Genomic DNA, 24,990 nt, shown 5'->3' with positions numbered 1-24,990 from the left:
GAAAGACGCCAGATGTTTCTAAAGCAAAACGAAAAGACGCCAGCTGCTTAACGAAATACGCCAGATGTTTTCTAAAGCAATGGTTTTCTAAACAATGAAAATTCACAGCGTACATGTAAAATTAAAGTGAGCTGCAAGTCGTCATAAATCTCATCGAACCTTTAGTATAAACGCGCCCGATCTCACGTCGGTGATGATGTACTGGGCAGAATTCACGGAAGATTCACGGTTTACCGATGAACCTCCGCAGCTTCGCCTGCTCATCATCATTCACTCCGTGGATATGCTGTGATTTTTTTCCTTTGTTTTTGGCTGTGAACATTTGTAAGAATGTTTAACTTGATACATTCGGTTAAAGAACACACGTAAATACGATTGCATGCAGCACTCTTCTAAAATTAATTACGTTTTTAATGGTTTCAACAAATGGAAATTAGTTTAGCCGCGTGTGCAGTTTGCGCCCTTTTCGAAGCTTCGGAACGAGGCATAGATGGTGCATGACATGCATTCATTGGCTTCGCACACACTTCGCCCGCTGTATAGTTGGTCTCTCTAATGGCTCATTCACACTGAGGAATTCGCCGGCCACAGTGACCGGAATTCGCGCGCCGCCGAAATTCCACATTGTTCACACTACTTAGCAAACGCACCGCCGAAACTAGGGCGCCTAGTTGTCATCGTCCCTTCGCGCGAAGGAACGCTGGCTTTGACGCGCTCTGCGTTGTGTACGCGTTTCGTTATGGCGAAGCGCATAAACAGGAGCAGGGTCGTGGAACTGCTGGGCCTGCTGGAAATCCACTTTCTGGCGATGTCTGACGAGGAGAAGCATGCATTCGCCGAACAAGAAACGACGCAAGCAGTTGTGGTTGGTTCGTTCTGATTTGCAAGACGCGAGAAGCTTGGTGGAGCCGAGATAATGCTACCCGTTTTGCAAGATCGCGATGATGTATTGCAAAGATGCTAATCGCGACAACACTTGGCAGTTATCGAGAGCTACAGGATGATAACGAAAGACTTCGCCGTTGCTGTGGGCTTCGACGACTGGGACATCACAACTTTGCGCAGCGCACGAAATTGACAAGGACACAAGAGAAGAGGACGGCACAAGCGCTGATTTCAGTTTTCAGAATTTCAGCGCTTGTCCCGTCCTCTTCTCTTGTGCCCTTGTCAATTTCGTGCGCTGCGCAAAGATGGATAAGTTCCAACTCGCCCGCCTATCAATCCTACTACGGGATATCACAAACGCGCCGCCATTTTTTGAATGTTCGACTCGCGTTCCGATTGGTTCGCGGTGAGGGAATCCGGCGGCAGCTGCCGCAAAAATCGGTCCAGGACCGATCGGCGGGGAAAGGGCTTTTCCGGCGGATCTCGCTGCCGCCGAAGCGGATTCCGCGCGCTCTCGCCGCCGAATGTCTCAGTGTGAACGAGCCATAAGTTACATATGCGGATTAAATGCAGGGAAACTTACCGATATTCCTGTTGGATTCTACAACGTAGAAATCAGCAAAGCGGCTCCGAACGACCCAGCTCACTTAAGTGAGCAGGCTCCCGGCTCACGTGATACTAGTAGGGAGAGGAGGCAAGAGGGAGGATGTCTAAAAAATCACAGCATATCCACGAATCTCAGTGCTGGGCAGTATCGAAGATACATGTATCTTCGATACTATTTTAGATACTTTTGGAGTATCTGAATCTGTATTTCCGATACACTGAAGAATGTATCGTGTATCTTAAGATACACGATATCGAATACAACACTAGTTGTAAACAATAGAACAAGATACTGATTAAAAATAGTTCAGTTGCTAGTAGTGCGTCATCCCGTGTCCTTCTTTCTCTTTGTTCTCCGCAGTATCGCGCCGCTCTGTTTATCATGAACCAACACCAACTCGCCCAACTTTTACATTACGAAGATACTGTGATCGCACCACCACCGTGCGAAGCCATAAACGTTGGCTGAGCTTGAGCTTCTCAAGCTGATACTGCTGCCACTAAGTCACCGGAATAAAACTAAAGGCAGTGACATTATTTTATCTTTCCGCAAGAGCTTCACAGTGAGGATAGGCGATAAGCTCAGAGCGTCCCTGTGTATTGGTGTAGCAGAGTTATGAGGGGGCGCTCGCGTCGCCTCGACAGACAAATGCGCGAACGTCTGCGGCCACCCGAACTTCTGTTTAATCGTTTTTTTTAGTTTCATCAGTGCCATGACACTCGGCACTTAGCCACTCTCTTGTGCCTCGTACTACAATGCGTGCGGCGTCGTTCGCACACAGGCTGATGCCGCTGTAAAATCATTATCGAAGTTCCTCTTGTTTGGTGCTTCGTTACGAAGTCTGAAGAATGCAAGAATGGCGGGTTGCTTTGCCTCTCGTGGCTTTCACACTTCGGCGATTTGAAGGAGCTCGTGAATGTAAGTTTGCATTACATGCAATGAGATTGACTTATATGCAAATAATGTTATAACAGCTATAGCACCAACCGTTCCGATGCTGGATTTAAGAGAACAAGCATTCACCTAACAGACGCTATCTTGGCGTACGTCTGTTTTTCTTTTATTCAAAAAGTTTTTAAAATCATAATTTCATTGTTAGCAGAAGTTATTTCTTAGATGTCCTTCTTTTCCATCCCGTACATTACCTATGTCTCTATATTGTTTTTTCTGCCGGTCTGCTTACTGCAATATGCCTTTAACGTGCTACCAATGTAAGATCTCTGCTTTATTCCTAGTTTTCACTGTCTGCGTCATTTCTCCTTCTGTTCTTCTTCAAGTGGAATAGAAGTTTATATACTTATATTCCACTTGAATGTACTGCTATGTAAGGGTGATGTTGAGAACACATATATAATAATCCGGGCGCAGCCTGGAGTATACAGTAACGATAATTCTGCTTACTGCTAAGTAAATGAGCAAATTTGAGTTTGTATTATAATAACGTAAATTATTAGGCGCCATCCTAAATACGTTGGCAAACATATTCGAGAAACACTGTTATACCACATGCTCTGTTTTTCTCATGATCGTCCAAAAGAGCCGTTTTACGCCATTTTCCATAGGCACTGAATTTAATGGTCGTAGCTATTAGGGGTTACCCGCCGTGGTGGTCTAGTGCTTAAGGCGCTTGACTGCTGGCGCGAAGGTCGCGGTAGCCGGATTCCGATGGAGGAAAATGGTAGAGGCTCGTGTGCTTATATGTAGGTTTTAGAACCCCAGGTGGTCAAAATTTTCGGAACCCTCCATACAGTGTCTTTCATAATGATATCGTGGCTATTTGACGTAAAACGCAACAATTATTATTAGCTCTTGGGGTGCCTCCTGTATCGTGTTTCTATACTTATTCGCTGTGTTTGATACGGAACCGTTTTTCTATTTTACTTAGATATATTTGTTTTCGTTGTTTAGGCTTCCTTGAATCATTTTACTGTTGCTAATCAAAAGGTAATCGGATCTATAAGTGTCAATAACGTGAATAGCGGTGTCCTGCAGCGCTTTGCGCAATTGAACAATACGTCGGAAACGTTTCCGGGCTGCACATGTTCTTGGTGACGTACACCTGTCCGGTGATCCGTTATTGCGAAAGCCGTAATATATTTACCGGCAAGGTAGAACTCCACAGCGGTATGTGCACCATCGTGCGGAGGTTTCCTATTGAAGTTCACATGGTTACTTAGCAACCCGCTTGCTGGTCAGCAAGCAGACCAGCGACTAGCTCTTATCAGTTACAAAAGCTACAAATAAGAACCGCTATCAGCGAAATGCATATAGAGCTGTCATGTTAAGCAGCTAAAACAGCGCCAGTAAGTTGTTTCGGATTGAAACAGATATACCTTGAACAAGAAGTAAAAACTTTTGAGATACTAAGAGAGTTTTCATTCAAATGACACATAATTGGTCGCAGTTAATCAATTTTCAAGAGAACATCTATGTGCATAGGCGTTTAACACTGCTATACATATATATTAACAAATTTGAGAATGCATTGAAGTATCTTAAGTTACATTTGGAATGTATCGTATCGGATACGATCAGTGTTGCAGTATCTTGTATCTGTATCTTAAATACTTCTTGCCTGAGTATCGTGAATCGTATCGCGATACAATTTCAAGGTATCTTTGCCCAGCCCTGCACGAAGTGAATGATGATGAAGGGGCTTGCTCCAGAGGTTAAATCCGGTAAACCGTGAATCATCTGTATATCTGCTCAATCACCATCATATAAAGAAGTGACACGAGAGTTGTGGTGTGAGTGTATATGCACAATATATACACAATGTTTATAATTTACGTATTCATGCACTATATGCACAGATTTATATATTGAAGCAGTATATACATTTTGTTCAAGAGCTTATTTACGGGTCACATCAGCTCGGGGGAACGTTTTTCATTTAGTATAATGGTTTGTATAATGGCCTCGGTGCTGGCGTCTCTCCTCGGCCTCGCGAGATCTCACCACAGCGACTTGGCGGCGAGCCCGCATTGGTGCTGCATTACGAGCCCTCCGCGCTGCTGCATTAGCTTCTTCGGTGTTCATGATGAGTAGCGGTAGCGAAGTGCACTGAATGATGTCCGGCGAAAGGGAAAGGAAGCGCGCCAAGAGTGAGCGCTATCTAAGGCACGACCCTCTAGCGGTCTCCTATCAAACTAGAGCACGCGCCGAGAGCGCAGTGCCGCCTGAGCGGTGGCGCGCCATGTAGTGAGCGTTCTTGAATCAACGGAGAGCACAGCTGTGCCTCTAGCGGAAGCAATGAGAACTAGCGTATACGGCTGGAGGGACGAGAGACTACCCCCCAACAAAACGAGCAAGCTCGTAAAAGACTTTTTTCTTGCGCGGGTGTGCGCTCAATATGCTACAGTTGGGTGTGCTATATGTGGTTTTGCCTGCGTAAATATCATCATCAAGGCGCTCGAAGAACAAGAGGAAGAAGACTTCTCTTTCGCGTGAGCGTGTGCATGCTACATTTGGCTATGCTATATGTCGTTTTGCCTGCGTTAATATAATCATCAAGGCGCTCGAACAACAAGAGGATGAAGACTTATCTTTGACGCGAGCACGTGCTCAATATGCTACAATTGGCTCTGCTATATATATGCGAGCAATGAGAACTAGAGTACACGGCAGGAGGGACGAGAGACTGACCCCTGGCAAAAGGAGCAAGCTCCTAAAATAAGTTCAGTTGTAAGTTAGCGCTGTTGTCGTCCCTTGCTCGTCCCTGTTGCAGCAGCAAACCTCTTTTTTGTTACTCTGAAACCCCTTCGCCTTTTGAGAAATTGCATTACTCCTAAAAAGTAAAATAGATTCCTGAGTTAAAAAAGGAAATACTACTGGGCACGGTTGCGTTGTCCCAGATTTTCTTAACGAAAAAAGACGCACATTTTTCTGTGCTGCGGCGTCGGAGTAGAGCTGTTGGCGCCGTTGCTGGAAAGGGCGTTTTTACAGCGTCACGCATATATACAACAGCTCCGTAAGTAATTATGGCCGCAAGTTACAGGTGCATTGTGGCCGTAATCTTTACACAGGTGCACTGACGAATTGTTCACGCTGTGTGCGAGACAACGCCGCCTATCGTGTGAAAAGTAGACGCGGGATCTGCTTTCAAGCAAAAGAACTATCCCGAAAGCAGCACTGGCGTTTTTCGATCGCTGTCTTGTGTCGGTACTTGTCTTAAATCAAGCACTTAATTTTGTCGTGTGTCACTGCGAGTGGACGCCTTTCTGGAAGACGTCTCTTTACCCATTGAAAGAAACAAAGACGTCGAAAAATATCTGTGAGGCCCATTCAAACAGATCAAAACTCAACGTAGTATTCATGGCTTGATATTTTTGTCATCATTCAGCAGGACAATATAAAATGAAGCCCTGTTTCAGCACAACATACTGTTTTATTGACGTGCTAATAGTAAACGCTCATAAATGCTGTGGAGCGGAGTGGAGTGGTGGCATTATCATGACTACCGCAAAATCCCGACCAAGCGCCCCTACCCGTGCAAACATCCCCTCCCTTCTTCACGAGACTTCAAATATACGTCCCCTTCTCTCCTCCTACAATTTTCACTCTTTCATTCATTGTTTTTATTCGGCCGACACGGGCGAATGAAAACAGTGAATGCATGGGTACTTAATAAAGCATTGCCTTAGAAACACGGGTGTGCATTCGTTATTTTTAGCTTATCTTTTGTCGACATACGGAATTTTAATCCATGAACGAGCAAAGGCCCCCCCTCCCTCCTACAGATGTTGTCGGATTAGCTTTCACCGTGGGGGGGGGGGGGGGGGTGCTTGCTCGGGATTTTACGGTACACTAATAAAAAAAACGCCAGGCCTGCGGTGAAACCGCAGCACAGTCACTGCGAAAGCTGGAAGAGCGGCGTTTCTAGAGCCCGTTAAGCTCTTTTGGGGCTAGAATACAAGCACACTAGAAAAGTACCCACTACGTCATAAATCACAATTTTTGTGAAGTTGGGAAGCACATACTAAGCCATTATTCGTCATTCTGCGGAGAAGCGAGGCACCAGCTACACGTCTGTAAGGCATTATGTGCACTTTGTTGACGCTACGACTGATGACGATGAAAAATTATGGCTCAGCCCTTTGTAATGGGTTGGAAGTTTTAAATGGCCCACCAGTTATGTCATTTGCATTGCGTGACGCCCGGTCGCTATTTCCCTCTCCCGTCATGCTGTATAACATACGTTGACGTGGGAGAGAGACGGGGGGGGGCGGGGGGGGGGGAGGCGAAGAACTTTACTGAGACCCCGAGGAAATGGATCATGCGCTTATAGGCTTCCTTGGCAACCAATACAAGTAAGTGCACTTGCGAGGAACCCACTACGCTATAAATCACTGTAATTTTTGAGAAGTAGGGCAGCAGGCACTGCCATTTTTCGTAATTCTACGGAGAGCGTTGGTACCTGCTAAACGAATGTAAGGCATTATGCGCACTTTGTTGATCCTGTGCCTGATGACGATGATGAATTATTGCAGAGTCCTTTGTAATAGGTTGGAAGCATTCAACAACCTACTCGTTGCACAATTCGCATTGTGTGACGCCTGGTTACAGAATTCGCGTTGTGCGACGCATGGTGCTTATTTTACTCTTCTACCACGCTACATTGCATGTGCTAATGTGGTTCCTTCCCTACATGAAGCCTGTATAGGACCCTTTTGCAAAGCAGTTTCAAGCACCTGCATGGCTCAGAGGTTGAATACTGGGCTCCCACGCAGTGGGCCCAGGTTCGAACATCGTTCCATCGTGGAATTTTTTCTTATTTCGAGCGATACTGGTTATGGACACCGGCGGCGGCGGCGGACAAGTACGGCGCCAAAAACGGCCGGTGAAATAATCTCATAACGGCTTTCGCTGTAAAACCAGGACGTAAACTAAGTGCATCTATTCGTCTTCCACGAGTTGCTCCAGCTCACGATGAACTGCCACGCGCACCACACACAGCGAGCGAGCAGCGCGAGTTTGCCCGCAGCGGCCAACACTCGTCGGCCAGTAACCGAAAATGAATCAATGAGACCTCTGTACATGCCTCTGGATAAAAACGTAGCGGCCGGTGGGCACCCGCGGAGGAAGCCGAAGGAGATGAGGTTGCGGCTGTTGCGAGCAACATGCGAGCAAAGGGGAAAGTTCAGTTGTTTTCTTTGATCGCCAATATTTGTCGTGAAAGCCGCACTCAGAAACCCAGCGTACCTCTCTCACGGAACGCGAACTCAAACGGAGCGGTTCAGTCGGTTCAACCAACACTTCAACCGGCTCACTGAGCGAGAGCGAACTGCCGCTTTGTGAGCGAGCGAGAACCGCCTCTCAGGTAGCGAAAGAGAACCGCCGCCGCCGCGGCTCAGTGGCTCAGTGAGCCGCTCAGTGAGCGAAAGAGAACCGGAGAACCGTCGCCGCCGTCGCTCATTTGGCTGACTCGCCTCAGTGGCTCAGTGAGCCGCTCAGTGGGCTCAGTGAGCCGTCTCCCAAAGAACCGCCGCTCACTTTTACTGAGCCGCGGATCACTCGTTCTTTTAAAAGAGCCGCTCAAAAGTTCCGGTTGGCACCTTAGCAACCGATCTCTACGAGTCCCTGTGGTATTTTGTTTTTGTCGCTGCTAAATCGTGGCTCGAGTGTGTGGTAGTTAACGCCAGGTGACCAAACTGGCCTCGACTGGCAAGAACAACGTCAATCAAGCAAGGTTTTCATCGTTTATTGTGAGTGCTCAAGCTGATACAAGCATTGTATAGAGTTAGGTCCAAGCAAAACAAGTCACTCATACACATCGGAAGCTTTCAACCCATACGTGTGTAGTGAGTCTGAAAGCTGACAAATATATGCATATAATTGAACACCAAGATTGCTGAAGGAACGTTGCTCTCATTGTGTTGCGGCGTCCGAATTTAACAGCGTAGCTTTAAGACAAGGGTCGTAGCCTGCCGTTAGCTATGCGGCACTTGCCAGGCTGTGCTGATCTTGAAGTAAGTGCGTGGTGTGGAATCGGAAACGAAACGTTCGCTACGCCAGCAGATAGTTGGCGCAGTGAGAGCAATGTAGTTTTGCTAAATTTGTTACGCAAACAATTGCGGATGCGTACAGTTCTGCATCTCTTTCACTCTGCGATGTCACCTCGAATGCGTTACAAACTAGCAATATCGCGATGTGTCTGTGGGATATGCGTGGATTTTTATTTTGCGCCGTGAGGCCATACTATAGGTGTTGTGTGTTCATGAAGAAATGAGTTCATGCTTGTTTGTTCCTCGTTATAGTTCAGTTACACAGTTTCTACAGCTAGAATTTCGTGGCGCTAGTAATCGGACAGCTGAGTATGCAGTGACGATGAATGCCATAGAAACATAGATATATGGTGAGCGCTTACAGGTTCCAGAAGCAAAATTCTGAGAAAATAAGCTTTAGGCATGCATTGTACATCTTTGGTAGTGCTCGCACTGACCACTAAACAACTGCTCAGCCATAAGCACAATCTCTATCCCAAGACATGTCGATGGAACTTGAGCATTCTATTGCAACCAAAACTCACGAAATCAACTGGTGGAGCATGATGTACACCTGGGCCGATGCATGATGTAAATTCTGCCAATACTGGATAAATAAACGTCATATATAGATTGCATACTTATTATTGCGTTGTTTACGTTTTCAATATATTTGTGCTCGGAAGCTGAATTTCGTATTCTGCCTGCTACTTTTAGGAGCTCCGGCTCGGAATACGTAAAATCTTGCAGTGTGCCTGTGGATAAGTCAAGTTCATATATGTTTCAAATGACCTCCTCGAATTCTTAGGTTTATTTCTTGACAGGAGGGCACAGACTTTCACTTCACAGTGGTAGGCGCTCTAACTGTGACATGTTAATTTAATCAAACAGCTGAAGTAGGTGTGCTCAAACAAATTCGGGGCGTTTCTCTGCTATATAAATTAACACTACCATATTCAATGAACACAATCTGACTCATCAAGACAACATAAACTTGGTTGGTGAGGCTGTGCTGCAAGAAGTGCTCATCACATTTACAATTTGTTTATTAGCTGTAACTAATTTGAAGGGGCCCGTTGAACATATTTGCAAAGGCTAATGTAATTGAGCACAGCCTCGTAAAATTAGAGCGTACCTTTTGTAACTTCTATGATCTAAACAAAGGTAAATATGGAAAACAGTTTTGAGCGTGGTTTGTAATCTGCCTCACATGGCACAACTAGATGTCGGAAAGACTGTTGATTGCCCTTACTGCCGTGATTTTTGTTTTGCAATGTAATCTATAATTAAAAAAAAAAACTGACCGTGCGTTTCGAGACCCATTCGGTCTTTTAGCTTTCTTCAATTAAAAAAACTAAAGACGAAACGTGACTGGAGAGTATTTTTATTCTTATAAACTTACCGAGGCAGACGGATTTCTGTCGAATATATCTACCTTTAAATTTATAATTTTTTATGATTCTCGTGCAAACCACGATATGATTAGGAGTCTTACCGCAGTGGGGAACTTTGTAGCCTTGAAGAAGACAAGACTGCTTGTCAAATTTTACATTCTTCGAATAAGACTTTAAGCTTCAACTACATATTCTTGGCCCATCTCCCAGAGTGGGTACGTGCCATAGAATAGAAGGCAAAACAAACATACAATCAAACAAACAAACAAACAAACAAACAAACAAACAAACAAACAAACAAACAAACAAACAAACATTTCCTCCAGCGATACCTCATGTTCACAAATTTTTCGTCTCTTCAAGCTTCCATCTGGGCCTGAACTTCAGACGCAAATCTGAGCACACGAGTGTCCTTGAATTTCGCCCCCATTTGTAATGTGATCACCGTGGCTGGGAATTAAACCTGTGTCGAGCTCAGCAGTGCCACGTAATGTGTCTAATTCACGGTGCTAGCGTTCAATTTCAACGGTATTGCATTGTAGATTGCATGACACAGTAGACAGCTAATGCTTGTGGACGATTGTAAGCACCCCTCCATGAGATGCCCCGTAAACCACTCACAAATACAATATTGCCTGAGTGAGGTTCATCGCTCACATGTTTCACCGCACTTGCTGAGTAGACATTCGGTGCTAGTCATCCTATCGTTGCATGACAGTCCTGGAAAAACAGTAATGACATCACCAGATATTGATAAGCATAATCAAAGAATATGACATTTGGAAAATGTAATATATAAACACAGTGAACGAGTAAACAGCCGTTTGTTATACATATATGTAAACGTACCTTTTAACGCAGGTTGTATCCCTCGGGGTAGCTTTTTTACAAGGTGTGTCATGTAGCAGGTGCCTTGCCCATTGTGTACAGTTGCTTCCTTGTCACTTAGGCCAAGAGGCTATGGCAGAAAAAAAAGAATATGTGATTAAAATGACGATTTCTTTATCGTACTAATAATTATTTCTTGCAAATTATGTGCTCATTCAGCTGACTTCGGGGGAACGAAGTACACTCATAATTATATGAAACTTTTGTTGATCTAAACGTGTAGTAAAAATAACCTAAACTTTCAAAGTGGAGAAATCAGGCCTCTAACCGTGCTTCTCAAATGCGACTGCGGCAAACTATAACTCGTATGTTTTTGCACTGATATACGATCTGGTTACGAAGATACCTGCTAGGCGTTAGTGATGTAGTTGCCATTTTTTTATTGCAGCGGCCTTGTTTGTGTTACCAAACGATAAACTCAGCAACTCGCTCCCACGTGAAGCCACGCCGCAAGGAACACACGTTTTGTCGGCGACGGAGTATGACACGTTGAAAAATTTATTATTGCAGTGCGTCGCTTAAGTGGGGCACCCACACAAAGTCATTGGTAAAAAAACTGAAGCAATGGGTTTTTACTCGCGGCCCGTATATTCACGGGCTTGAAACGAGTGTTCATCATATTAAAGTTTCAACGGTCCGTTCGTTCCTTCGAAGTCAGCTGAATGAGCTTTGCGAAAGCATTTTGACGAGTCAAAATAAACAGAACGAAATCGATAATAATAATATCTGGGGTTTAACGTCCCAAAACCACGATATGATTATGAGAGACGCCGTAGTGGAGGGCTCCAGAAATTTCGACCACCTGGGGTTCTTTACCGTGCACCTAAATCTAAGTACACTAGCCTCAAACATTTTAACGCGATAGCGTTAGAGAGCTCGTGTCACAGAAATTCGGGTGTCGGTGTCGGCACCGTTGGTTGTGAGCGAAAAATCGTCCGTGACCGAAAAATCGAGAAAGAAGCAAATAAAATAAAGAATAAAATCATCGATCCCATTGAGGATCGAACCCGGGCCGTTCGCGTGGCAAGCTGGTGTCTTACCGCAAAGCCACGCTGTTACTTGCAGCTGCTCCAGAAAAAAACACTACATAAATGCTATGTAGTGAAAGAAGTCTCAACGCATTTTGTTCGGCAGGTGTCACGACGAAAACGAGCCCATTCGGCGATTTGTAGGCGCATTCGCGAGGCCACCAAACTACGTCGAAAAAGGCAGGGATAGTGCAGCCATCGCCGCTAAATACACACACGAACTTTCAAACAGCACTAAAAATGGAGAACTATGTCCATCTAGCAGAAAACATATCAAGCCAACTAGATAATGTGCTGCCATCTGTGAGGCATTGTGAGAAATATGTCTCGACCTTTTATAGCATCCTTTAGGGTGGGCGCGCGGCGTATATCTTGGAGGCCATGCGACTCTTGCTTTAGATCGAAAACCTTTACAATTCGCGCGCGCGCGTGCGTGTGTGTCTGTGCGTGTGCGTGTAAGAATACACATTAATAAGTATGCACTTAGTGGCTGAAGTGCGCACTAGGGGCCGGATTTCGCTATCGCGTTCAACTCTTAAAGGCGAAGCTTAAGGGTCCCCCAGTTTTCGCCTCCATCGAAAATGCAGCCGCCGCGGCCGGGATTCGATCCCGCGTCCTTCGGGTCAGCAGTCGAGCGCCATAACCACTAGACCACCATGGCGGGGAGAACGAAATCGAGTGTGCCGGCCAGCAGTGGTTAGAAGCATTTACCGCGAAACGAAACAGCGAATCCGAATGCACCGTGAATCCGAATGCAGCCATCCGAATGCACCGCGAACCGTTGCCTGCCGTTGGCCGCCGTATATGTTGAAATGAAGATAATGATGTCGATAGACTGCTGAATACTACGAGCTGGAGCAAAAACTATTCCAAAAGATTCATGACGCGGTACTGGCAAGGCAAGACCACTTGGTAGAAAAAGCAATTTGTTTTATTTAGGTGTAATATTATACAAAGAAGTAGTCTTTGGTTATTTGGTGAATGTTTTGAATTCAAATTTGGCCCCGACGAGGGCTACCCTACATAAAATTGCAGTAGCGCGAATGGCGCCCATGCGATCCTAATGCAGAGATTAGTAGAACCACTCCTGGTGTTTGAAGCCCGAACGCGCCGCGGTTGATTTTGTCGCCCTCTGCGGCGCTTTTTAGAACTTGACACTTTCCGTGCGCTGGCCTCGTCTTCAAAACAACAGTCCAACACGGGAGCTCAGTAAGCTTCTTCTGTATTTAAGCGGTATATGCAACCTAAAGTACACAGACACACACTATCAAATGGCCACTGCGTACGAAGTCAATCAATGAATTTGTGCTGTACAACGTGGCCCGTTTTGAAGGCGAACTCAAGTCGGTTATTAACTAACAGTAGGTTATTAGACTAAGAACTCAAGTCGGTTATTAGGCCAGCCGCCATTTTACGAGCTGGCTGGCAAGGTTCTTAAGCTGGAGCAATGTCCCGCGCCGTACACATAACCTTAGTTCGAGAGGCGATCGCTACAGGCACAGCTCGTGCGAAAGAGAAGTCTTTGTCCTCTTGCTCTTCGAGCACCTCGATGATGATATTAACGCGCGCAAAACCACATATAGCATAGCCAAATGTAGCAAGCGCACGCTCGCGCGAAAGAGAAGTCTTCTTCCTCTTGTTCTTTGAGCGCCTTGATGATGATAATAAAGCAGGCAAAACCGCATGTAGTAGTATGCGGCGCTCGCTCCATTCCGGCAGTGCACTTCGATACTATTAACATGAATGAAGAAGACAAGACGGCGGAGCGGAGGGCTCGCAAGTCTTGGCTGATCCCCCAGAGTGGTTGAGTACGGTATTTTTGAGGAAAAAAACAAACAAACATGCAGCAGAAAAGCGGGCTCGCCGCCAAGACCCTGCGTTGAGAGATGGCGAGGCCACAGAGAGACGTCAGCGTCGTGCGGACGCCGACATACAAGCCCGCGTAGCCGAAGCAGCTTGCCAGCTGGGCTGTCGAGTCAGATTCCACAGGCATGGAGCTGCCTTTCATTTTTATTTCTTTGTCTTTGATAACTGTGAATATACCTCTATATTCCACTTATCAGTCCTGTAGAAACGTTGGTTATGGTTTGAAAAAAAAAAAAGGACAGCTCACTGTCTCAGATACGTATGGTATGAGACGTGATTCCGCCTTTGTTTAAAAAAAGATAATAGAAGATCGCATGATTCGCCTGAGCGAGAAATCATGGAAGGGTTTCGCAACGTTAGAGTTGGCTCATTGTGCACGTCCAAAGACAAGAAAAAAATCACAGCATATCCACGGGGTGAATGATGATGAGTGGGGCGAAGCTCCGGAGCGAATCATCGGTAAACCGTGAAACTCTTCCGTGAAATTCGCCCAGTACATCATATAAAGAGTGTGAAACACCGGGTATATATTAAACATCAAACTTTTACTGTACTGTTGGTTTACGTGGTCCCTTCATTATCACCGCTTTGGGATCGGTCAAACGCAGGGGAAGTGTCCGCTCCCGAGCGAAAGAGAAAGCGCGCCAAGAGCGAGCGCCTTGTCTGCCTCCATCCGGCCACTCCGAGCGAAAGAGAAAGGGCGCCAAGAGCGAGCACATTGTCTGGCTCGATCCGGTGACTCCGAGCGAAAGAGAAAGCGCGCCAAGAGCGAGCGCCTTGTCTGCCTCCATCCGGCCACTCCGAGCGAAAGAGAAAGGGCGCCAAGAGCGAGCACATTGTCTGGCTCGATCCGGTGACTCCGAGCGAAAGAGAAAGCGCGCCAAGAGCGAGCGCCTTGTCTGCCTCCATCCGGCCACTCCGAGCGAAAGAGAAAGGGCACCAAGAGCGAGCACATTGTCTGGCTCGATCCGGTGACTCCGAGCGAAAGAGAAAGCGCGCCAAGAGCGAGCGCCTTGTCTGCCTCCATCCGGCCACTCCGAGCGAAAGAGAAAGGGCGCCAAGAGCGAGCACATTGTCTGGCTCGATCCGGTGACTCAGAGCGAAAGAGAAAGCGCGCCAAGAGCGAGCGCCTTGTCTGCCTCCATCCGGCCACTCCGAGCGAAAGAGAAAGGGCGCCAAGAGCGAGCACATTGTCTGGCTCGATCCGGTGACTCCGAGCGAAAGAGAAAGCGCGCCAAGAGCGAGCGCCTTGTCTGCCTCCATCCGGCCACTCCGAGCGAAAGAGAAAGGGCGCCAAGAGCGAGCACATTGTCTGGCTCGATCCGGTGACTCCGAGCGAAAGAGAAAGAGCGCCAAGAGCGAGCGCCTTTTAAGATCGCAGGCATCCAATGACATGTGCCATTCGCATTATACAAGCGCCATCTGTCTTCTTTAAACAGCAACTCTAAGAAATACATGAAACGCCATCTAGTGAGCAATTCAATAAACTAGAGCCCTAAGAAATACATGAAACGCCATCTAGTGAGCAATTAATTAAACTAGAGCTGGCTACATACTACTACTACAGAGGAGGGAACGACCCACACCCTAAGGAGCTTCGCCCCTAAAATGTGCCCACGATGAAACTTACTCATTTGTTTCTGGTACTAGCATAGGTCGCCGAAAATATGGAGCTGACTCGGACTCACTGATGAAATATATTTTGCACTTAAGGCTCACACGGACGCATTCTCACCAACATGTTCCTGAACCAGACTCACTCGGTCTCAGACTCGCTTCAATTGCCTCGACCGGACTCACTAGGACTCAAACTCACCAAAATATCACTCACCCGGACTTAATCAGACTCAGACTCACGCCTCGATCTGAGTTTGAGTGAGACTGAGTAAGTCCACTCACGAGTGAGCTTGCCGACCTATGGTGACTAGTCCAGACCAATATTGACTTTGGCTCTGTTATTACTAGCTGCTGCAATAGACTTGGTTGTATAATCAACGCTAGTGCATTCTCTTGCCATTTGCAATCACGCAACCAGGTGAATATGTTATTCTTGTTCTGTCTTGGTATCGCGCGTACTTTTGTGTACATTACATCCGATCGTGGTAGATTAGCGCTTACTGTGGTGCGCCGCTTAGCTAGAAGACGTTGGTTTGATTTCGTACTTCGTCAGCCGCATTTTGATTGGGGCGAAAAGCAAAAGTATCTTAGGCTAACGTTATGAAATCCCAGGCGGTCGAAATTATTGTGCAGCTCCCGAAACGGCGTTGGGGCTACTATGAAGTGCAGGCGCACATAAAAATGCATGAAAATGAAACAAATTTATAGCATTCTGCTGACACATATGTTCGCTAAAACTGAATCTTCTAAGTAAACCTTGTGCAAAGGCTCAGACTGAGCGCGGAAAGAAAGATACAAAAGCTTGTCAATGTAAATTACGGAGGCTTAATTTGTTTCGAATCGTATACCATAAGCTATACGGTATCACGTTTGTGCTCATGCTTTTGCCAACCACAAGCGCTTCCACGTGTCCATACAATGTTTGAATGAATGACAAGGATCCTATATTGACTCGGAGTTCTTTTACGACAACAACAGCTTTTTACGCCAACAGTCAATTTATCTATGAGCCTGTGTCAAATTTGGCTTACTCACATGAAATGCGAAGCACCGGAGCCCGCTTGAGGATGATAACGAATGAAGTTGATGACGAATGAATGGCTACTACAATTTCCTTTTTGTTAAGTTGAAAAGTTGGTGAATGTGGGCAAGCAAATGCACTGGGTATTAAAAATCAATAAGTAGTTGTGGGACAAACCGCACGAGAGCGGTGTGAACGAAGAAAACATGGTGAAACCATGCTCTCCTGCTTCTCATTCAGAGCCGTGTTAATTGTTGAGAGAGAGGTAGATTTGTTATTGAGGAAACGCAATGGCGAGCGTCTCGAAATTTCCCGTTGTATCTCTCTTGCCCGCGCGCACGCACACACACACAAGTGTGTGTGTGTGTGAGTGTGTGTGTGAGTGAGTGGGTGGGTGTGTGCGTGCGTGCGTGCGCGCAGATATCGCTATCGCGTTCAATTCTTAAAGGCGAAGTTTAAGGGTCCCGCAATATGTTTTTTTGGTAGGCAGGCTGTAAGCATACCGACGAGATTTTTTCACACAAAATATGGCCGACTGTTATCACAAACATTCTTTTCTAGGTTCAAGCACACGATGGTGAACACCATGGAGGAAGGAATAAACTAAGGAGAGGCAGTTACGTCACATTTCTTGAAGCCGGAAGTAGGGAAGGGTAGAGGAGGCTCCTTCTCGCAAGGTTGGGCACGCTGACTCGCTGACGCATGCGTCGTTAGCGGCTAGCAGACTATCACGTCGCGCCTGTAGAGCGTCGGGGCGCCGTCAGCTGACAGACGAGCCGGAGAACGAAGCATGTGATTGTATCGAAGGAAGAACAAAGGAGCGGCAGTGCCTTCTTGCAGTGTGCCCGGGTGCCGCTCGCGCGGGATAAGAAAGGAACCGGGCGTCACCTTCCACGCGTAAGCGTATTGCATTTGCTTTATATTTGACGCATGATCGAAAGTAAACGCATGCGCTAGCTCTCAGAACATAATGCACGATACTGCATGCGTGAGCGTAGTGTTCCTCTGCTTTATTCATGGCTGTAGAACATGCTGTAGAGGAATGGAAAGCTGGGCCAGTTGGTGACTCTTCTTGACTATAAAAACACAGCGCAACGACGACGCAGACGACACGATCATAATGATCGTGTCGTGTTTGTCTTTTCGTCTTCTTTGTCCACGTCGTGGTTGCGCGGTGTTTCAATTTATTCGTGGCTGTTTGTCCATTTGTTATTAATGTATGCGAATGCGCGTATGTATTGTTGCATGCTTTCAAACAGCTTTCCCAAAGATCCCCGTCGTCGGAGGCTATGGATCGAAGCCATAAGACCCGGTCAACGCGACTGGGAACCGGCGAAGTCGGCTTGTGTGTGCTCAAAACACTTTGCACTTGAACACTTCAATCGGGCGTCGCCGCTGGTAGTTCGCCTCCGCGAGGATGCCGTCCCTGCCCCGGTGAGAGACCGCAATAACTGCGCCCTGGAGATTTAAATGCTCAACTTTTAATAGGGCGACGCGTAAATTGAATGCGTGCTCGTACTTCGGCATATTTATTCGGCGGATTGTACAGGAAATGGAAAAAAAATGAATATATTGCTTTAAGCATTACGCTGGCGAGGCTACAGTGCTGTCGTGTCATGCAGATCACAATGAAGTTAATTATATGACTGCATGCAATTTATGAGAAATGTATGTTCTACTAGCTGACAAAGGTTTATCTGTTACATAATGCGCCCCTTTATTTTTAAACAAGTAAGAAGCTCTGAAGCATTGATAAAAAATAAGCTACACTTGTCAAAATTTCATTTAATTAGTCCTACTTCACAAATTTAGGAATTACAGTGCATTCAAGTTTGAGCACTGTATTGTGCTCTGTTGCAGCATTGCCATCCCTGTGATTATTCATAGTGTGTAGCTGCTATTTATTGCATGCAAATGTGTTAACAGAGACGCATAGGTGTGTTAATTTGGTTCAGCATTTCTGTTGTCATATGCATTTGCCTTAGAACCAGGAAACTGTGAGTAATAGATACTTTGCTTGCAGAGCACTGTGATTTATTTGACGGATTAATTAGAAAAATGAAGCACAGAGTAAATGTTGCACGCTATGAAACTAAAACAGGCAGCATAAAGGGAAAAATAACGGCATAAAGCACTGCGTGATGGAAAGCTTTGATCGCAGTTCTCCATTTTTTGTCCTTCGTACACATTCTACGTTAACTTTTAATGGAGAGCTCCATGTGACAGCTTGGCAAGCCTGAGCAAAGTGAACCCCTCTACTCTCCTTTATAATATTGTAGAACTGCTATACTGTGAATTCCTGTTTATTGAGTTACTTGCGTTTTGTTAACTACAACGGAGGCCTGTGTGCCACTTTAAATCTGTTATGCACCTCATTATTCATTTGCAACAGACACCCCTTTCACAGCAGCGAGGAGGTGGTGCAGGTACTGCTGCGACTGCTCAGCAGGATACCCAGCCAGAAATGACAGCCCTGAGTAGCCCTCCTGGAGCCTCTCCGCAGCAACAGGTATCACATGACAGTGCCGTTTCGTGATTACTCACAGCTATCCGAACAAGGACAGTGGCTGTATTTGAGTCGCAGCGGGAGTCACAGCCAGATAAATTTTTATTTAAGGCATTCCTTCCTGTATCTGTTGACAGGACTTCTATCCAAATTGTGTTGACACACCAGCAATCTTTCTTATTCGTTAAGAAAGCTTCTTAGTTTTCATAAATAGTTGCTTTTCATAGCTGCTTCGGGCACTGAGAAGTCCGTGTGGATTTTCTTGCGGCTTCGTGCTATCAACAGGTGGTTGTGTATCTTACATTTCTTAACCCTTCAGCCACCTTGCGGGATTCTGCAGAGTTCATATGCAATTTTCCTTAATCCTCCAGGCAGTACTCGAAACACTCCAGTCATGTGATGCTTATTCTTCAATTTTAATAGCTGCTTAAAATAAAATACCAGTGATGTTCTGGTACAAGCATGTGTCTGCAAAAGAAATCTATTTCCAGGAACCTATGGATTTAAGTGAAATCCCAGAGACCCTGCCAGGCCTATCACAACAGGTATATTACAATATGCCATTTTGTGACTACAACTACATGAGGCGTTAGAGTGGCTGTACTTATGTCACTCAAGGAGTCGCTAACAGATTAATTTTTCTGTAAGACATTGCATTTGGTACAAGCTTACAGTAATATTAGTCAGAATCATCTTGGCGCACTGGAAATTTGCCCTAAAACTTCAGGCAGCAATCAATGCACTCTAGTTGTGTTATGCTTCTCCGTCATTTTTAATAGCTCCTTGGAATAAATAACCAGTTGTGTTTGGGTACAAGCATGTTTCTACAGTTTAAAATCTTTTTCCCAGGAACCTGTGGATGTCGCTGACAGCCAGGGGTCTGTGCCAGGTCCATCACGACAGGTACTTTACAATATGTGATTTTGTTACTACCTGTTGCCAACAGATAAGGTTTATGTAGAGCATTGCTTCTGGCACCAGCTCACAGGTATATTAGTCCGAATGGCCTCGGTGCTCTAGCAATTTGCCTTAAACCTTCAGGTAGCATTTTACGCACTCTAGTAGTGTTATGATTCTCGGCCATTTTTCATAGCTGCTTGAAATAAATAACCAGTTGTGTTTGGGTACAAGCAATTTCTACATTACAACATTTTTTTCTCAGGAACCTGTGGATGTCGCTGACAGCGAGGAGTCTCTGCCGAGCCTATCACAACAGGTACGTCGCAACATGTGATTTTGGGACTACGAGTAGCCAACAGATAAATTTTATGTGGAGCATTGCTTCTGGCACCAGCTCACAGGAATATTAGTCCGAATGGCCTCGGTGCTCTAGCAATTTGCCTTAAACCTTCAGGTAGCAATTTACGCACTCTAGTAGTGTTATGATTCTCGGTCATTTTTCATAGCTGCTTGAAATAAATAACCAGTTGTGTTTGGGTGCAAGCATGTTTCTACATTACAAGATTTTTTTCACAGGAACCTGTGGATGTCGCTGACAGCGAGGAGTCTCTGCCGAGCCTATCACAACAGGTACGTCGCAACATGTGATTTTGGGACTACGAGTAGCCAACAGATAAATTTTATGTAGAGCATTGCTTCTGGCACCAGCTCACAAGGACATTATTCTGAATGGTTTTGACGCTCTAGCAATTTGCCCTATAGGACCCCTGACGCCAAGTTTGGAAACTCGAAATGGTTGTGTTGTTTTATAATCCTGGATGCGTGGGGACTTCTGACCGATTATGAGTAATGAACATTGCCCTTGAGATATTTTAATATGGTTTTAATGTAAGCGTGAGTGCTCATCTGAATTTTCAGTACCTCGCAACGTCACCACTAGTATGTCGGAGACAGAGGTCCCGTGTGATGTTACATGAGTAAAGGGAGTATTGTCGAAATCAGAGAGTACTTGCAGGGCGCACACAATACCCCGACTGGCATCTGGCAAGGACTATTGTTTGTCACCTATCATGCTGTCTCGTAGTAGTGCTCAGTTCTGGCTGCTTCAGCCAGGAATGCTTTTCTTTGTTTGTTTTCTTGGAGGGGGGGAGAGGGGAGAGGACAGTATTGAAGCACATCTTTTCATTCTTTATTGTGCACGGGGCACCGATTTGACTACTGAGCTTTCAACGACAGTGAAGCTTGAGTGCACATGACCTTAAGTGCTCCCTGGCTGTGGGCCACTAGTTTATTATGGTATTTATGCGGGTGTTTCAAACTGATGCAAATTTGTTGTCAGTTAACGATGCAAGCATTAATTATACAATGTGCTAGAACATTTACGATTCAATTTCTGGATTACTAGAGCTTCATTACAAAGTTACAAATTACGGTAAAAAAGACTTTTGTTGTCAGGAGACCGTTAAACATTCAGGCAGCACTCAAAGCGCTCTAGTAATGTTATGCTTCTTCATTTTTATTAGCTGCTTAAAATAAAATAGCAGTCATGCTTTGGTATACAAGCATGTTTCTGCAATATAAAATTGTTTTCAGGAGCCTATGGATGTTGCTGACAGCCAGGAGACTCTGCCAGACCCATCACAACAGGTACTTTACAATATGCGATTTAGTGGCTACAAGTCATCAACACTTAAATTTTTTGTAGGGCATTGAAACAGGTTCAGTGACAGCATTGCCAGAGATATCAGGTGCTAAATGCATGGATGCTATATTCAAAAATCATATTGCCATCTGTATTTTGTTTCAATTTATTTTTCATAACAGTTAGTGGTAAGTGTTTTTTTCTGTGGCTGTATGCGAAGGTCTCAAAATATGTCAGAGTGGGCACTTATGAAAGGCAATGAACTACCCAAAATTCATGCAGGAATTTCAAAGGTTTCTGAATCCGCCTTTTTCACGTTAGCCTGGCACACGCGTCCTTCCCCTAGCGGAAAGGTCGCGGAACATTAATCTCGAAGGCTTTGCTTTTGGCAATACCAGCCGGCCCCTAACAAAGTCCTACTAAAACGGCAGAGGGCAGCACAGGAAAATGAAAGATAGAGTCACTGGAAAATCAGAGTACCGCAAAGGTAGGCTGCACGCGGGCAACATTGGGTGGCGGCGGCCATGTCCCTTCCAGACCGTCCGGCGCGTTGCTAGCGTGTGTTGTGAAGTGACCGATCTTTTAGCCTCAGTGCCGTGTTACGCTCGGCAGAACGGCATTATGTGTGTGTGTTTCTTCAAGAGGATATCAGAAGTGATTTCGAGTCATCGACAGGTATGGATCGACTGCGCGGTTAGCGGTGTAACTAATGAAACGTACGGCGAATCTTGCCACGTGCTCGCGATCTCTCTTCGCGGCTTCATCGGTCTCTTTTCGTGTCGGGCCCGGGCGTGTTCGCTAGGTCCGGATCTGTAAACATAGTTGCATTAGCGCAGTGACATCGTGCGAGATGCCATTTACTTCGACATTTGGTGAATCTTGACTGTTTGCGCTAGCTTTGCAGTCGGTGTTCAGGTTCACTGCACTCGAGAACGTTATCGAACAACATCGAGAACATTCAACATTGCGCCCTTCGACTGATCGCTCACGCATAGCTTGCTTGCGCACCGTGCTTGCTGTTCAACTGGTTGATATGCGTAACAGAAGTTGTGTGTGTACGGTAATTGGAAGTTGTGCGCGACGTCTTGATTTGGAATGCCAGCAGCCGAAAGTACGGGCGAATCGGCGTGTGGTAGGTAAGGTGCATCTTATCTTACGATATGTAGAAAATAGGCCATCAAAAATGATTGACACCACTACTTAATTGTTTCATTTCCTATTGCTTGTCTCCTTAATATTCCCAACGGTGCAATGAATTTGCAAATATCTTGCTGTGTTCCGACAAACAGTTTTTTTTTTGGCGTTGCCAGCGCGTAAACAGCTGGGGTTCGGTTTCTGCACTGCTGCACTTTTTTTTCATAATGCACTCTTATTAAAACTTCCTCGGCACGGTGCTTTATGTTCTTTTGATCAGAAATAGCACATCCCGGAATTTTTAAAGCGTATGCTACTGCAACGCAGTATGTATACAGACCTAGGGCTCGCATAAAATCGACTCCCTTAATGCGTGGGATCTGCTTTTTTTTCTGTGTTCATTTCTCACCGACTATGCAGTACTTTAAGGGTGCGCTCGGTGCATGCAGCATTAGCAGCATTTTTTGCAACAAATTTAAAAATACGTTTGATAACATTGCCTTATATACCAAGTTTATCAACAGAGTTCCACGCTTCTGTTTTGTGCAATGCCAAAGATCATGCCACAATTGCCTTCAAGGTATACCAGTAAACAGTTATTATTTTAATAAATCTTCGATATCGCTCTCGTGCGTGACACGCTTATAACTCGGATAGCATGCGTAATCTGTTCAACAGATCGAGATATAAACAGCCGAGCAAATAGAAAGGTTTGAAGTTTTCAATATCGCTGACCATAGCGAACCGAAAAGGTGAAGTATCCTGTCGCATAAGATCTTTTCCAGCAAAGTTAGCGTAGTTCACTGCAGGAAGGAGTGTTATTCGAGCGGGGCGAATTCGTTCAGGCCGACTATGCAGCCACGTAGAACGGCGTTCTTTGACATTAATTTTTCCCACACGGCAAACGAGATTCCCAGAGTACACTCTAAGGAAAAATCGAGTATTTGGGGAATATTTCTGCCACACAACAATAATCGTCATCCAGCGCGCGTACTTTCCTCGCGTTATCACCGCGGTCCCGGGACTTCCCGATCACGAACGGCACGCGCGTTATCAGCGTGACATAGCATTCTTGACAGGAAAGTGACGAGAGCCGGGTTTTCAAGAAAGGAAACGCGAGCAAGCCAGATGACGATTATTGTTGTGTGGCAGAAATACTCCCCAAATACTCCATTTTTTCTATAGCTCACCAGTAACATTCAATTGATGGTGAGCTACTCTCTTCTGGCATCTGTATGCAGTGGCGTAGCCAGGGGGTGGCACACCGGGCCCGGGCCCGTGCCCCCCCCCCCCCCGAAAAAAATGTCTGCTTACGCCCCTGTCTGCATGACGCGTTTAAAAAAGCAACGAAGTACTTCTGGGGACCGTGGTACTGCTAAATGTCCGGCCACGCTCTGCATTGAACGCGCCTGCACCCAAAGCGCTTGGAAGGGATATGGCGGCGAGAGGTCACGTGATGCGAATAAACCAATCGCGTCGGCGGCGGCGCGCGGAAAACAGATGCGATACTCTGAAATTTTTCCAGTGACTCTAATGACAGAGGCGGATTCATGCTGCCACACTGTTGTGCCCCTCGCTTTTGTTGGTGCAATGCTTCAAGATTATGAAAATCAGCACATTAGTTAATAAAATATGTAAACATTTAATTTTGCCTCAACATGCTGGCAAGTGTGAGAGACTGTAACAATAAGTAAACTTTGCTTTCTTTTCCAATGATGTCACGAGGTATTGGTATCTAATGCACACAAGCTGCCTCTGTGGTCTAACTGAGGGCATGTCAAGCAGTCATGCGATTAGGCTCCTGTTCTGCTTCATTTCTAATTATGTCATGATGTGAGGCATGAAAAGAAGGGAAGACGAATGGGGCCACAGGCATTTTTTAAGTGGGCTGTGTCAGCAAACTGCTTATACTGTGCAGGAACTTCCCACTTTGCCATCCACCTCTGCCTTTGTTGAGACACCAAGGAGAAGGAGACGACCAATGGTAACCTGCTCTGCCAAGCGTGCCTATTTTGCAAGCACAATTCAACACCATGAATGTCATAGCCCTGTGTATATGCTCATGTACTATCTTCGTCAAATGAAACCCGAACAGCGGCAAGCCTTTGCAACGGTATAGTGCGCGCCGTCCAGTCATCACCATTCAAATGTACGCGCATCCGGTTTGGCCGCACTGGGCATATGCGCACCTGGCCATAGTAAAAAAAAAAAAGAGAAGATAACTGGACGACACGCACTATACCGTTGCAAAGGCTTGCCGCTGTTCAGGTTTCATTTGACGAGGATAGTACATATGCATATATATATATATAATAGTGTGAATGACCCACCCACAGCATGCACTACAGTAAAAGCTTGTTAATTCGAACTTGCAGTTGATTTGAACTGACGCCCTTGTTCCAGCACAGCCCTGTGTATTTCCATAGGGAAAACTTCCGACAATTCAAACACATCAGTATCCACGATGGTTAATTCGAACTAGGAGCCCCTAGTTTTTATTGCTCCTTATAGTAGTCTGT

The 24,990-nt window shown here is 45.7% G+C and overlaps 1 protein-coding gene across 2 annotated transcripts; it reads left to right on the top strand.

The window, feature by feature from the left end:
• Nucleotides 1-16,878: 16,878 nt before the first annotated feature.
• On the top strand, nt 16,879-24,641 carry LOC119381283 (uncharacterized). 2 transcript variants are annotated; one of them, XM_049412609.1, is made up of 8 exons: nt 16,879-17,186; nt 18,682-18,798; nt 19,287-19,340; nt 19,645-19,698; nt 19,958-20,011; nt 20,272-20,325; nt 21,289-21,342; nt 24,390-24,640. In XM_049412609.1, exons 2-8 carry the CDS (start codon nt 18,754-18,756, stop codon nt 24,588-24,590), a joined length of 516 nt encoding a protein of 171 aa, XP_049268566.1. In that variant the 5' UTR covers nt 16,879-17,186; nt 18,682-18,753; the 3' UTR covers nt 24,591-24,640. The 2 variants fall into 2 exon arrangements, with proteins under 2 accessions (XP_049268566.1, XP_049268567.1); XM_049412610.1 differs by lacking the exon at nt 20,272-20,325 and having other exon boundaries at nt 24,390-24,641.
• The last annotated feature ends 349 nt before the right edge of the window (nt 24,642-24,990 follow it).

Source organism: Rhipicephalus sanguineus, chromosome 2 (assembly GCF_013339695.2).
Source record: "Rhipicephalus sanguineus isolate Rsan-2018 chromosome 2, BIME_Rsan_1.4, whole genome shotgun sequence".
In the NCBI taxonomy this organism is placed as follows: domain Eukaryota; kingdom Metazoa; phylum Arthropoda; class Arachnida; order Ixodida; family Ixodidae; genus Rhipicephalus; species Rhipicephalus sanguineus.
This window is presented reverse-complemented; position numbering and strand designations above follow the sequence as displayed.

Bases quoted from the DNA above. Each gene is read 5' to 3' on its own strand.
- LOC119381283 (XM_049412609.1), top strand. From the start codon at position 18,754: ATGACAGCCCTGAGTAGCCCTCCTGGAGCCTCTCCGCAGCAACAG. The intron at 18,799-19,286 runs GTATCACATGAC...ATCTATTTCCAG, and splicing joins GAGCCTCTCCGCAGCAACAG to GAACCTATGGATTTAAGTGA. The intron at 19,699-19,957 runs GTACTTTACAAT...TTTTTTTCTCAG, and splicing joins TGCCAGGTCCATCACGACAG to GAACCTGTGGATGTCGCTGA.